We start from the raw sequence: 13,810 nt of genomic DNA, 5'->3' as shown, positions 1-13,810 counted from the left end.
AGTAGATGTTTCAATTCATTTTCTAGAGTTTGGAAGGCGAGCGTCAGACTTGCAGACATTTGCCTGTTTCTAATGGTGCACAGAAATGTTTTTTTTTTATAAAGTGCCCCTATTATGCCATTTTTAAGGTTCCTAATATTGTTCTGAGAGTCTCCTACAACAGGATTACATGTATGCAAGGTCAAAAAACACTTTAGTTTTCTCAAAATATGCATTTAATATCACCTGATTTTCCAGCGATTCTCAAATTATTCTTTTGAAGCAGCTCAAAGATTCAGTCTCTCTAAACCCCTCCTTTCTGTGAGCCTGCTCTGCTCTGATTGGTCAGATGGCCCAGTCTGTTGTGAATGGTCAACCGCGTACAACACGCGTTGGAAACGATGCGCCTATTTCAATAGTTCTGTGTTTAGAAAATATAAACATCTATTATTTGTCATTCTTACAGGTGGTGATTCAGTGGAGCAGTTGGTCCAAATAAACAGGATACTGAAGCATCTTTCAACAGCAAGCATTTTGTAAATCCTGCGTTGAACTCCCCGCGAGTAGAGAAGCAGACGTCAGTATAATGACGTGTTTGAGGGCGGGGTCAAGTTGTTCGCGTCCAGCCGATGTAGAACATAAACTGTAATTATGCAAATGTGTTACCCAGCGACGATAACACATTCGGGATTCGGGACACACTGCATGAAAGGCAGTATTGGAAATAGCATAATAGGGGCACTATAAATCGATGAGGCGAATGACTAAGATGAATGAAAATCAGTCAAATGGCCAGCATACATGGAAAAATCTCATGGTGTGTGACTCTACTGTTGTTCAGAAAAGTGGAAAACCGTAATTATAAACTTACAAACACTGAGTAGATTTGTAAACATGACTGATAAGAATAAAGATAGCATATTTCTATCTGTAATCATAAACATGATGACTCTTTATTGAGCGTTTATTGAAAGCAATCTAAAGTAGATCATGCTGAAGACAGCTTCACTGGTGAGGCACGCCCTCAGCAGACAGTACTGAGTGGATTTCTTGCATGTCAGCACACACATAAGACGAGAAAGAAAGACCTTATCCAGTTGCTTCAGCCGCACCCTGATACCTTCATACAGCAGCTGATTAAATACCACACATACGCACACTGCCTTTAAAACACACCTCGAAAAGACCTAAATACACTGCAGTAGTGAAATCACACACCACTGGGCCTGTGTGCGCGCAAGAACGCGTAAAACAAAACAGCTACTGAAATCTGAGCCCTTATTCATCCGGTAAATCAATGACACACAAAAACAGACGGGAAAACAAATCACAGTCAGGACAGAGGAGAGGGAGATGAGAATATTGTAGCATGCAGCATGTAGCATACAAAATCATCACCTTTTTTTTTCTTTTCTTTTTTTTTTGCATTGTAATATTATTTTCACGATAACTAAGTATAATTTCCACGCAAATATTCTCATTTGAGCAAAGAGAAAAACATATATATAATTTTTTATTATAATTAAATTATTTAAATTATACATTTTAGATTATACTGGGTGTTTGAAAACGTTTAAGATATTGTGTTATATTTTTTTTTTATTGTGAAGTGTAGCAAGTTTAGTCAAATGAATTACTAAAAAATTAACAATATCATCAATTTGACAATTTCGCACACTCTTATCATCTAGTGATAGATCTTCAATTATATCAAATTCAAGAAACTATAACTGACTTCTATCCATTTTAATGTTCATTCTATGTTTTATTCATTATGTTTATACATTTTAATCTGAAGGACTTTCTGAGTACTGATATGTGATTGTGATTAATATAATCATGTATACTCATGAAAATATTTATAAAAAATAGTTTTTGCACTGCCTTTGTTGATTAAAATGAAAAAAAGAAAGTTATTGTTTTTGCTATAATACAGCAAAATGCTGTAAAGACAATCACAATTTGAATGAGTTTAACATGAATTTAGCCTTTAATGCCACAAATTAATTATTTTGTCTCATATTTTCTTTAAGCAAAATTTATTATTATATGTCTTTGGACATGTTCTTGTCAGATTTTGTGAGATTACCCACACATCCGATGTAATTTATGAAATCATGTAACGAATGACATCTCACATGAAGAATGAGCACAAACACACTAGTACTGAAACACTGTCCCTATAGAGATGAGCTCACTGACCTTCACTCGGCCAAACTCACAGGCCAGATCCAGAGGAGTCTTCTTGGCCTTGTTCAGAATGCACGGGTTCGACTGGTGCTGCAACAACATCTCAGACTGATAAACAGAGAGAAAGAGAGAATTGAAGAATTATGTTTTTATACCAACTTGTCTGTCAATATGTGTGACATGAGACTGAAAGTTATTCGATTATCTAGATCTAGATTAATAGATTATCTCTGATCCATCACTAATAAACACACATCTGGGGTCACTTGTTAATGTTGCAAGGCATATATCATATTTCTTTGCATTTCAAAGAGGTTATGTCAGATGACAACACTTTCTCAAACAGGGATGAACTGGCCAGTCTCCCCAGGGGGCCTTTGGAACCAAATTTATAAACAGTAAATGTGTAAATGATTTTGAATAAAAAAAAGTTTAACATTGTCAAACCGGCCCATTTAAGCCACAGAGCTAAACTGCTCTGCTCTTTGTTCAGGAGCATGTGTGACATGTTTGTTCACAGCAATCTGTTTTGAAGCATCTGTATAGATGTCCACACCCCCCCCACACCCCCCCCCCCAATAACATACAGTGACCTGCACCAGTCACTTTGTGCAGCATTGGTCTGCTCACTACCTCATTCAACTACCTCTTCAGTCAGTTAAACAAAATAACTACTCTTTCAGCCCTTTGTCACTTTAATCAAACTGAATAAGCTTTTTTTGCACTACAATCTTTTTTCTTTTTATCTGCACTGTTTGTTCACTTCACTGGTTTGCACTCTATCTGCCATGTGCCTTGCTCTGCTTTATTTAACCTTTTTTTTTTGTATTGTATAGTTGCATTTTATATTTTATTTTTGATCTAGATTTTTAGGCTCTACTGTTAGTGTTATCTGTATGAATCGGGGGTCTGAGAGTAACGCAATTTTGATTCTCCTAATGTATGTACTGTACACATGGAAGAATTGACAATAAAGCAGACTTGACTTGTATTGATATAAACACGCAATTGTGAAAAAAAGTCAAAATTGTGAGTTTTTATCTCGCAATTGTGAGTCTATTTCACGAGAAAAAATGCTGAATTTAGTCTATAACTCGCAATTCTGACTTTATAACTCACAATTCTGTGAAAAAAAATCTAAATTGTAAGATAAACAGTCGTTATAACCTTTATCATTCAGTGGCAGAAACGGGCTTCCATAGATCTGAGTGTGGTCTAATGCACTGGTTCACATTTTGCATGTCCCCTTTGTCTGACACACCCATTCCAGGTCTTGGCGTCTCGACATTTAGCTGATGTGTTGAATCAGGTGTGTTTGAAACATGCAAAATGTGCAATGCTGAGGAGGCTCCAGGTATACGATTGGGAAGGATACGCACCACCTCATAGTGTCCGTACTGAGCGGCCAGGTGCAGGGGAATCTGCCCGTCGTGAGAAGCGTTGTTAACGGCAGCCCCTGATCTCAGCAGCATGAGCACTGAGTCAGCTTTACCCTGCCATGCTGCGTAATGCAGCGGCCGCATGCCTGCAGAGCAAAACATTCATTAAATCTTTGACACAGAGTTATGCAAGCGCTGTACAAGACTGAACAAAATTTAAGAATTGGCTCCATTTCAATACATGAGTTAGAATGCAAATTAATGCCATCTTATGTTTCACGAAATACTCTCTGTGTTGGGTATATGACAACACGTTTACAATCATATTATTTTACAACCCGTTTACTACCTTAATACCAATGCATTTAAATTAAGAAATTGCTTAGGAGTTTAATTCAAAGCAGTTGACAGTGTTGAGTAAATGATGATATCATTTTCATTTTTGAGTGCAGAAAGAAAGAAAACAGAAATAGAAAGAAAGACTGAGGTCTTCTTTCAGGTCCTGGATTAATATGCAAGTAAATCACAACCAGTTGATATTTTTACTCAATGTAGAGCTGAAGCTAATGAGGAGGCAGTTCTTACCATTGCTATCCTTGATGTCCACAACAGCCTGAGCTTCCAGCAGCAGAGAGAGCAACTCTGTAGTGCCTGTGAGAGCTGCATGATGCAATACTGAAAACCTGAGAGGGAGAAAAACGGAAAACTTTAAAGAGAACGAGAGAATGGTGGAAAAAGCAACTTTTGACAGCTAAAGAACAGTACTTTTGGGAAAGACGCAGGCTACAGCCAAATAAAGAAGCCACTCAATAACTTTTATCAGTTTAATTTGATACCAGAGCACACAGTTACACTTTCATCATTCCCCACTTGAGGCCATGTGTGGTCATAAAGGGAATGGAAAAATAAAAATCCCAGTACATGCGAGATTGCCAAAAAACCAAAGGCTTGTAAAAGTGCCTCGTGTTGCTCAAGCTGTGGCGCAATTAGAGACTAAAGTCTGAAATTTACAAGGTTTCATGAGGCGAATAAAAAAAGAAACTGAGGGCGATAAGGGGGAGACATATTCTTCTCAGTACAAGCTCAGGCAACAAAAAAAGTGTCCTCTGGGCACAGACACCCTTGTATGGCCTGATGTTTACAGAAGTTTGACAAATGAAAATGCTACTTGTCTGGGGTGAAAGTATTTCGTTAGGACATGCCAAAATCAAAGCAAGACCTCTCCCAGGTGAGTCACAGACCTGTCTTCAAACACCCCCCTCAAATGCTTCAGACGTCCCAGACGTAAATCTCCTTCCAAAATTTTTTTCTTAGTAAAGTTCTCACTGCAAACGTATTACTTAAGAATAGGAAACAGTCACTTGAGGCACAAGTGGCCTCATAAACAACGAGCCAAGTTGCACTGTAGTGCATTTTTCCAGCCATTACTTGAACACTCCACTTTTTTTGAAAATAGGCTCATTTTCTAACTTCCCTAGAGTTAAACAGTTGAGTTTTACCGTTTTCAGTAATTTCAGTAATTATATAGCAACAAAGTTCCTTAATTATTACGCCTGAATGAGAGTATTCCCAGCCATATCAGCCTAGAAAACATTTCATTTTCCCATCAGTCTTAGTACACGATGCAACTATAGAAGAGTCGATTTTTAAATGGGAAAAATATATAAACTTTTTGGTCATTTTTGAGCGAGATGCTAACGGTCTAATCAGATTCAATGATCTATGCTAAGCTAAGCTAAAAATGCTACCCGGAGATCGGCTGAATGGATTCAAAAACGGTAAAACTCAACTTTTTAACTCTAGGGGTTGGAAAATTAGTTTATTTTCAAAAAAAAGTGGAGTATTCCTTTAAGGAACATTTGATCAGGGTGCATGAAAACATCCAGTAAAACTAAGAAAACAACTCTTTTTCTCTTATGTATGAGGGGTAAATTAGTTAAACCTAGTGAGCTGCCTTGCTATCACCGACACTTCGGGTTGTAAAGGGGCAGAAAATTTCCAGTAAACCCTACCCACACTACACAACTTTTGACCTGATTTGCAGCCTGGACAAGTCAATGCTATTTGGCAAAAATCAGAACCAGTCCGCAGATTTTGGGCAGTAAGAGTTGACAGAATTCATAGAAACTGTGTAGTGTATGATAGCCACAGGCTGATTTTTTTTTTTTTTTTTTTTGCTTCAGATTATGATTCCGTCCAGTCTGAGGATATTAAACTTGTTTGATATTTTCAGTCAGGCTTTCAGCATTCTACCAGAACCTCGTAAAGGACCATTTTGGAACATTCTAGAAGTCTCAAGTGTTTGTTTGTTGGGGATAGATATTCCTTGCAGTGCTTTCAAGGATTGCCATCTTTGTGAAAAATAACTGCAATGCTGCTTTAGAATTCTCTCAAACAAAGGCATCTTATAAAGGCAGAGAAATCATGCTACCAGTTTCTGAGAACAGGCATTTTGTCCTGAGTAGCTACGATGCCTTAAATAGCCAACTATATTGGCAGCTCACAAGATTTGAGAAGATTTCTTTTGGAAATTTGTAGATATCTGCAGTATCTGTATCTAGTATCTGCAGTGCCTATTCCTGGATTTTAACCCACAACATGCCTGACTCATCTTATCAAGAACATCTTTTGTGGTCTATTTTGTAGTGCAGGTATTTTGGCTCAGCCTTTATCACATGAAAAGCTGAAGGTCAGATGATTTTACTCAATCCATATGGGGTAAGCCAATAGAGCTGTTCATTTTCTGAACCCATGGGCCTCAGACTACATTCTCAGAGCTGACTGCTGTGTCTATTAGATGTTAAATGGGACAACATAGACAAGTAGAGCGGAAATGCATCAGACTGGATAAAAATGAAGGCTCAGTTTGAGACTTCAGCTGGGCAAACATTTTGCCGACCATGCATTTGAAGAGCTGGAACTGCAAGGTCTTCCAACCCTCGGAATCACGAGCTGGTGTCAAACTTAGTACAATCCTTGTACTAAGTTTTATATTAGAACTTTGTACAAAAGTTCCAGAAATAAATTCCACTGATCTTGGTTGTTTGCCAGTAAAAAGATGCCATTAAAGTCAAATTAATTATACTCAAAAAAATCAGAGAACATTCCATGGCACTTCAACAAGAGGGCAGGTTAAGGCAAGAAATGGAGACTGCCGGAGGCTCCATGGCACAAAGCAATAGGCATAACATCACTTTTTTAACTCATCACCCTCACAACTAGGACATTTGTGTTTGAGGAGGGGAAAAGAGTCAGTATAGTCCCTATATCTGTGTTATGAGGCAGGTCCACACAGGACCTGTGCCCACTCAACTCATTTTTCCGCAGAATTGAATCCCCCATCATGGGGGTCATTGGATAACAAGCATTTATTTGATAACGCACTTTTATATGCATTCTACAGAAGTATGGATGTCATCCCAATAACAGTGCATGAAAGGTCTGCATATTCCATGTGGGTCTGGTTTTGAGGTGTGGGGCTCTTGGGTATGTGTTAAAATCACTTCTTTGTGCTGTCTTTGCAGCTCTACTTGACCTGCTGATGGCCACACTTCAAGCCCTGCGAGGGGGTGTAGATGCTGAAAGAAACCCGTGTTGTGAAAGAGCTCTCTCTCTTGCGAAGGTGATGGTACTCTTCTCTTCAACACTTCTACACACACTTCCATCAGCTTTTTAGGAAAAAAACTAAAAGAAACTGGGAGCTGTGAGGAGAGATGGACTGTCATAAAGACAGATTGTCTCTTTATCCCTACACTGAACCTGGAGAAGACCCCATTTAATCAGGGAACTGGGATAAAATTCACACTACCTCAATCATATCCAAATGCTAGACACTGCTGATTTGGATACTAGGGCTGTGCGATTAATTGATTTTAGCTTTCGATGCTTCATTTACACACACACACACAAGTCAAAATACCTGTTCTGGAAAGTAATTACATAAATACAGTCGGTTATGTCTTAAGTGAACATAAACCATTTGAGCAAGAAATTGGATGCGTTGTCAGTGTATTAAATCTGTGTTTTTAAGTGTAATAATAATCCTCTAATTTCACATCTAATTTCATATCTAATAATCCTGCTGCTGTGTCCTGTATGTGAATCAACAACAAAAGAGTAAGAGAAAATCACTAAATGCTCTTGGCTGAATAGCTTTAGTAGCTAATAAGAATCAATGTATGTTTAATTCTCAAAATGTAAACTATGTAGTGGACTTTTACCAGCAAAATATATTGCTTTCATGAAGAAGATGAAAAATTACTCGTATAAGATGTTGGTCATATCTCCAGTTTCTAATGGTGTTAATTATTCTTACAACACTGACCAAAATAATTGTAATTATGATTTTTGCCATAAGCAACATACACACAAGATGCATTCTGTCATCTTCTCTTAAACACAGCCTCATGTTGTTTACAGCTCATATGGAGAATTTGATGAATGGGAACCAAAAGGTTTCAAACTTCAAAAATAATCCAAGACCACCAAAAATGTGTATTGCTTCTTCTCTCTTGAATGTGCCATGGAGAGCTAGATCAGATGCTAAGATTTTCAGCAAATAATGATTTATAGTTCAGCCCATTCCTAAAATGTTATAGTATGGGTTTTAACTTAAATGTAATTAAATCTAAATTAAACAACTTATATAGATGTGTTACAAGTAAAAATATATTAAAATATAAATACATTTAAATAGTTAAATTAAGTGTTCAAGTTTTCAACCAAAAAAAAAAAAAAACCTGACATAATGCCATAAAAAGTAAACACAATATTTTGTGACAGCACTGGCCCGACAGGACAAGTGTGAGTACCGTGATCTGGCCTTGGGCCATCCTTATTGTTGAGCCTTGCCTACAATAGACATTTTAGGGAATATGTTAGTACAGGTATTTCCTAAAGCAGTTTCGAAATATTCAGCAACAATTAAATGTCATTAAGCCTTAATTACTGTAATTAAAGGAACACTCCACTATTTTTGAAAATCCATTCAGCCGATCTCCGTTTCTGGCGGTAGCTTTTTTTGCTTAACTTAGCATAGAACATTGAATCTGATAAGATCGTAAGCACCTCGATCAAAAATGACCAAAGAGTTATATTTTTCCTATTTAACACTTGACTCTTCTAGAAGTCGATCGATATATCGCCAAGGCCGATATATCGGGCGATATTTGACATTTTTCACATATCGGCATCAGCCGATAAGTTTTTCTGCTTGGCCGATGTGTTCGAGGCGGGACTTTTATTTTGACTGCGCTGAGAGTGGAAGCGCCTGAGCTCACATTCTCTCTCTTGATCGTTGTTAACAGTTCTGTCTAATACGAATAGAAGTCTGTTTAATAATCAGATAGAACAGTTAAACAAAGGAATTAATGTATACAGAAAATATTATAACGATTTATTTTATATAAGGCCTATTAGTAATAGAAAGGCAAACATTATAATACTTTTTCGTTTGCCGTCAGCATTAAAGGCGGCATTCTGCTTTAAAAATAGCAGATATCACTATATCTATGTTATATATTTTTTTTTTTGTGTACTTACATTATCCCGACAGTTTCCACGAACTTTAAAATCTGGAGAAAATTATAGTTTAATTAGAAGACACGGCACGTTTCTTTATATCCGTTTTGTCGCCCGTCTATGGCGTCATATAAACTTTGACCCCTCTAGTTTATCTAACTTCCAGTGGAACCGCCAAATACAAAGGTGAACAGAAGCAAAGACGAGACGAAGAAGAAAAAGTAGTAGCTAGCCTTGATCGAGACTATTATATTTTATATTCGTATTTATACCTCAATCAATAAATTAGTTATGGATCATGATTATGCTTTGCCTGCACGTTCTGTGAAGCGCAAACGTACGGGTGAAATAAATGACCTGAGAAGGTTTTGGGACGAAGAAGAAATGAGACACGGGTAAATATTGGAGTTGCATTTCCAAGATAGAGAGAGCTTCGTGACAAGCTGAAACTACAGAGAGATGCTTGCATTCTAATAAACAGGTATGCATCCATTCAGCTAACTGTATCTATCCGTATATTTTGTGAAACGATGATGTCTTGTGTAAAACGCAGACGGACTAGCTCTCATGTAGAGTATAATGTAAATCTACATGTGTTCTATATCTAGCTGGATAAAGTAGCTTCAAATGCAGTTCACTATCTTTTCGATATCATAGTATAAACGTAGCCTAATTATAATTATTAACGAAAGGCAACCGTGTTTTTTTTTAACATATATTACTACTAGCTAGATGGAATATTGATTTGATAGGGGTCTGATAATTCATATATCTCTCCGTTCGAAAATACGTGATTGTCAAAATACTAAGGCCGGTGACACACTGGCTGCCTGGCGTCTCTGCTGCGTGCCAGAAGCGTGGCGCGCTGCTGCTGCTGTAGGTGACATAGAGGGAGACCGCCGACAGACCAGGCTCTTGTCTTCATGACAACAATATCTATACTTCATGTTGAACATAAATATAAAGCCTACTGATAAAGGACACCGTCAACAGTATTGACGGCAAAATAGACTATGTTTGACAGGTGCAATATTTGAAAATCGATAATTATTTATTTATTTTTTAAATTACATTTGTATCTGAATTTATGTCAACCTATAGACTTTCAAACATCAAAATGTCATGAATTAATATGTATTTGTGTACAAAATTACATATAAACATATTTTCCTATTATATTTTGCCTGGAAACGCTTCCAACACGCGTGCGTGTCGCGTGAAAAATAGGTGTCGGTTTTATTTCTAGCTTGCACACGTTTTCCGCGCGGCTCACACAGGCAGTCTGCAAGCTCTAGCCTATTAACATGGGAGCCGAATTAAAAACTGACATGCCACGCAGCTGAGACGCTTGCGCCATGCATCCAGTGTGTCGCCGGCCTCAGTTAAAATGAGTGAGGAATGTGGGGAGCGACAGAGCGCGTGTTCCAATGAACAACAACTCCCATGAGCCTACGCTCTTTCCCGACGTCATCAAAGTACGTCTTATGTTATTATTTTGATTGAGTGACCCCTGGTGGCCAAAAATTCCATACTGCACGTTTAAGCAAATACACATTTATATTTTTGAATGACTAATGAACATTTCATTTCACAAACCTTGCAAACTCTGCAAAAAAGACCTTGCTAAGTGTGTATCAGCATGATCACGTGTTCTTTGTGTGATGGTCAGTCCATGTGAATTGAATGCTTTAAACTTTAAACTCATGATTTCAAATTATGCTGCACTTTATGCATTTGCCCACTGTCATATTTCATGTCATTTTTTTTACTGTGTGCTGTATGTAAAATAGAGCTGCAACTAATGATTATTTTTTCTGTCGACTAATCTAACGATTATTTTTATTAAAATAAATGATTAATCTAGTGTTCTTTTTTTGATTAGCTAATGATACTTTACAAAAAAATATAAGCACAACTTCTCATATAATAATTCAACCTTTATTCATTTTTTTCCCCCAAAAATACTTAAATGTGGTATACGTTTTTACAGTATACAAAAATAAAAAAGCAAAGAAAATTATTTTATTTATATGGTAAATATGAGTTAACGATGACGTTTATAATTAAACCACAGTAGCCACAAATTTACAGTTGTCCGAGACGTCATGAAATGTTCTTTAACATCACAAACCATAAAATGTAGTCAGTGTTCTGCTATGGTTTATTTTCATAATAGGTAAACACAGGTCACAAGTTAACACGATCACATTTCCTTGATTCAGCAGCTGCACGATGTGCCGCAGAGAGTCCTGTCTTGAATCTAGAGATCTGGAGCTGATTCGATGTAGATCGGTAGCTCGGTGGTTCGTGACTGTTGTTTTGCGGCGCGGCGTCTTTTAACGCTTGTTAAAAATCCGCGCCAACACAGACTTACTTTGTTTTTTATTTTTATTTTTTTTATCCTACTTACTTCAGCCGCTACGGGTGATCATACCAAAAACTTGTTATCCTTACAAGAATATCCGAATCATGCAATGAGCAAGTCTGCGTTTATTAGACACTTAATAATATCACGTCAGTTTGTGCTTTTAGAATCGCAGAATCTGCTGCGGTCGTTTCATCACATCTGCAGCAGAGACCTGAACCAGGAAGCTGGTCACCAGATAACACGGTAACCAGTTTAGCCGTAACACCGGAGAGTGCCAGTATGTTTTCCTATTGTTTTTGTGATAGAATTCAACTTTCTCCATTTCCACGAGCAGAAGCCGCCATTACGCGAGATGTAAACAGTTTGACTCGTTTTTGTAGTCGACGTAATCGATGACGTCAACGCGTCGTTACAGCACTAATGTAAAATGAGGGTTACCCTGACTTTATTTGAAAAATATGATTCCAAATGCACACAAACTTCCCAGAATACTGAGTGCCCTGTTGGTTACAGTTGGTTTTTTTATATTAAAATTGTATTAAATATTTCTGTATTTGTGAAAAATACTGTCTTATCTAAAAAAGTATAAGTTTGTTTCTTTTACACATTTATTTTTAATCCATTGTCAAATTATTTCAAATTTCTTAAATATTACTAATAATAATTGTAAAAATTATATCAGCTTTATATCGATAATCGGCCCCCTGCCTTCCAAGATATCAGCATCAGCTGTCAAAAAACACATATCGGTCGACCACTAGACTCTTCTGTAGTTACATTGTGTACTAAGGCTGACAGAAAATTAAAATTTTTCTAGGCCGATATGGCTGGGAACTATAATCTTAATGCTGGGGACTATTTTCAGGCACTGCATAATATCATTGCGTCTGCTGGTACGGCAGCAAAGTTTCTTGATTATTACGCCGTAATGAGAGTATAGTTCCTAGCCATATCGGCCTAGAAAATCACAACTTTTCATTTCCTGTCAGTCTTAGTACACAATGTAACTACAGAAGAGTCAAGTTTTAAATAGGACAGATATAGAAACTCTTTGGTCATTTTTGAGCGAGATGCTAACCGTCTAATCAGATTCAATGATCTGTGCTAAGCTAAGCTAAAAGTGCTACCGTCAAACCTGGAGATCGACTGAATGGATTCAAAAACGGTAAAACCCAACAGTTCAACTCTAGGGGAGTTGGAAAATGAGCCTATTTTCAAAAAAAAAAAAAATTGGAGTGCTCCTTTAATAATTAGAAATACAATGAAACTTGTTCAATTAATTTGAATATTATCATGTTCTTCAGCAGCACGAATTGGCTGTGTTTTGCCATAATACCAGACAAAAACACAGTTTTGCACCCCAGGAAATATCACGAGCGGGTCAGACAGTCCGATGGCTGCCCACAGAGATACTGAGCAGTTGTTGATTTACCCACAAACACACAATTCGGAAAAGTTCCCAGAACTCAGCGAGGGTCTTGTGTTACAAGCCCTGTCCACTTTCGCCTTCATTTCTCGGGATGTCAGGATGGATTTGATGCGTCCTGGCAGCACTGCCCTCGGTGGACAAAGGACAGGGCTCCAAAGAGTCCCTCTCACACCGGCCTTGCCATTCACACAAACATTCCAGGACGTTTGCCATGGAAACGCCCCCATACAAATCCCAACAGTCCCCCAGAAAGTCAAAGGCAGCTCAAATACTAATTTGTCTCACAGACAAGCAAAACCTTCAATGTTACACCATTATCATTTGCTAAAAACCCCGACCCCACATTTCATTTTTCTCCTTTATGGACCTGGGCATGGAAAAGTATACAAATCTTTAACAATCAAATGTACACTCTTATGAGGCACGCTGAGGTCATAAATAGATGGCATGCAGAAACAAGGCTTTCCGAACAGTGTTGCAACTACAACATCTTTAGATGGGTGTATCTGACAAAAAAATAAAAATATTCCCATTAATAAGTGATACAACTTTTTGCATGATTGAGTTACAATCACTCTGACTGAGCTGAGCTCAACAAAACCTGGGTCAGTAGATACCATGGCAACTTAGCAAAACAAACTAAAACTACGTGACTGATGCATCTTGTTCAAACTAAGAGTGGACCGCTTTAAAGAACTGAGACGTCAGCCAATCTAACCCGAGAGTTTATCTTGAATATTTTTTGTAATCTATTTAAAGTGCTTCAATGCCATATAGTGGCAGATTTGTTCACACCAGCCATATATGAAAGCACGGATCAGCACTCAACAACTCCCATAAACCTCCATCCATCATTCCCTGTTTTTCTCTTGCCTTCCCCATCCGGCCTCAATAATGGCTGTTCGGTGCTTGGTAAACACTCCCATCTAATTTGTTATGGTCCTT

At 37.7% G+C, this 13,810-nt stretch overlaps 1 protein-coding gene across 4 annotated transcripts in view; it reads right to left on the bottom strand.

Annotated features, from left to right (window-relative positions):
- LOC132148865 (caskin-2-like) overlaps nucleotides 1-13,810 on the bottom strand; it is a 53,945-nt gene that overhangs the window by 19,715 nt on the left and 20,420 nt on the right. For all 4 annotated transcript variants that reach the window (XM_059557612.1, XM_059557613.1, XM_059557614.1 and 1 more), the window contains exons 3-5: nucleotides 4,134-4,231; nucleotides 3,549-3,694; nucleotides 2,182-2,277 (exon numbers count right to left, since the gene is read on the bottom strand). In XM_059557612.1, coding sequence (XP_059413595.1) covers nucleotides 2,182-2,277; nucleotides 3,549-3,694; nucleotides 4,134-4,231 — 340 coding nt within the window. The remainder of the gene's footprint in view (nucleotides 1-2,181; nucleotides 2,278-3,548; nucleotides 3,695-4,133; nucleotides 4,232-13,810) is intronic.

Source organism: Carassius carassius, chromosome 9 (genome assembly GCF_963082965.1).
Source record: "Carassius carassius chromosome 9, fCarCar2.1, whole genome shotgun sequence".
NCBI lineage: Eukaryota > Metazoa > Chordata > Actinopteri > Cypriniformes > Cyprinidae > Carassius > Carassius carassius.
Note: the sequence above shows the minus strand (reverse complement) of the source record. Positions and strands in the feature narration are given on the sequence as shown.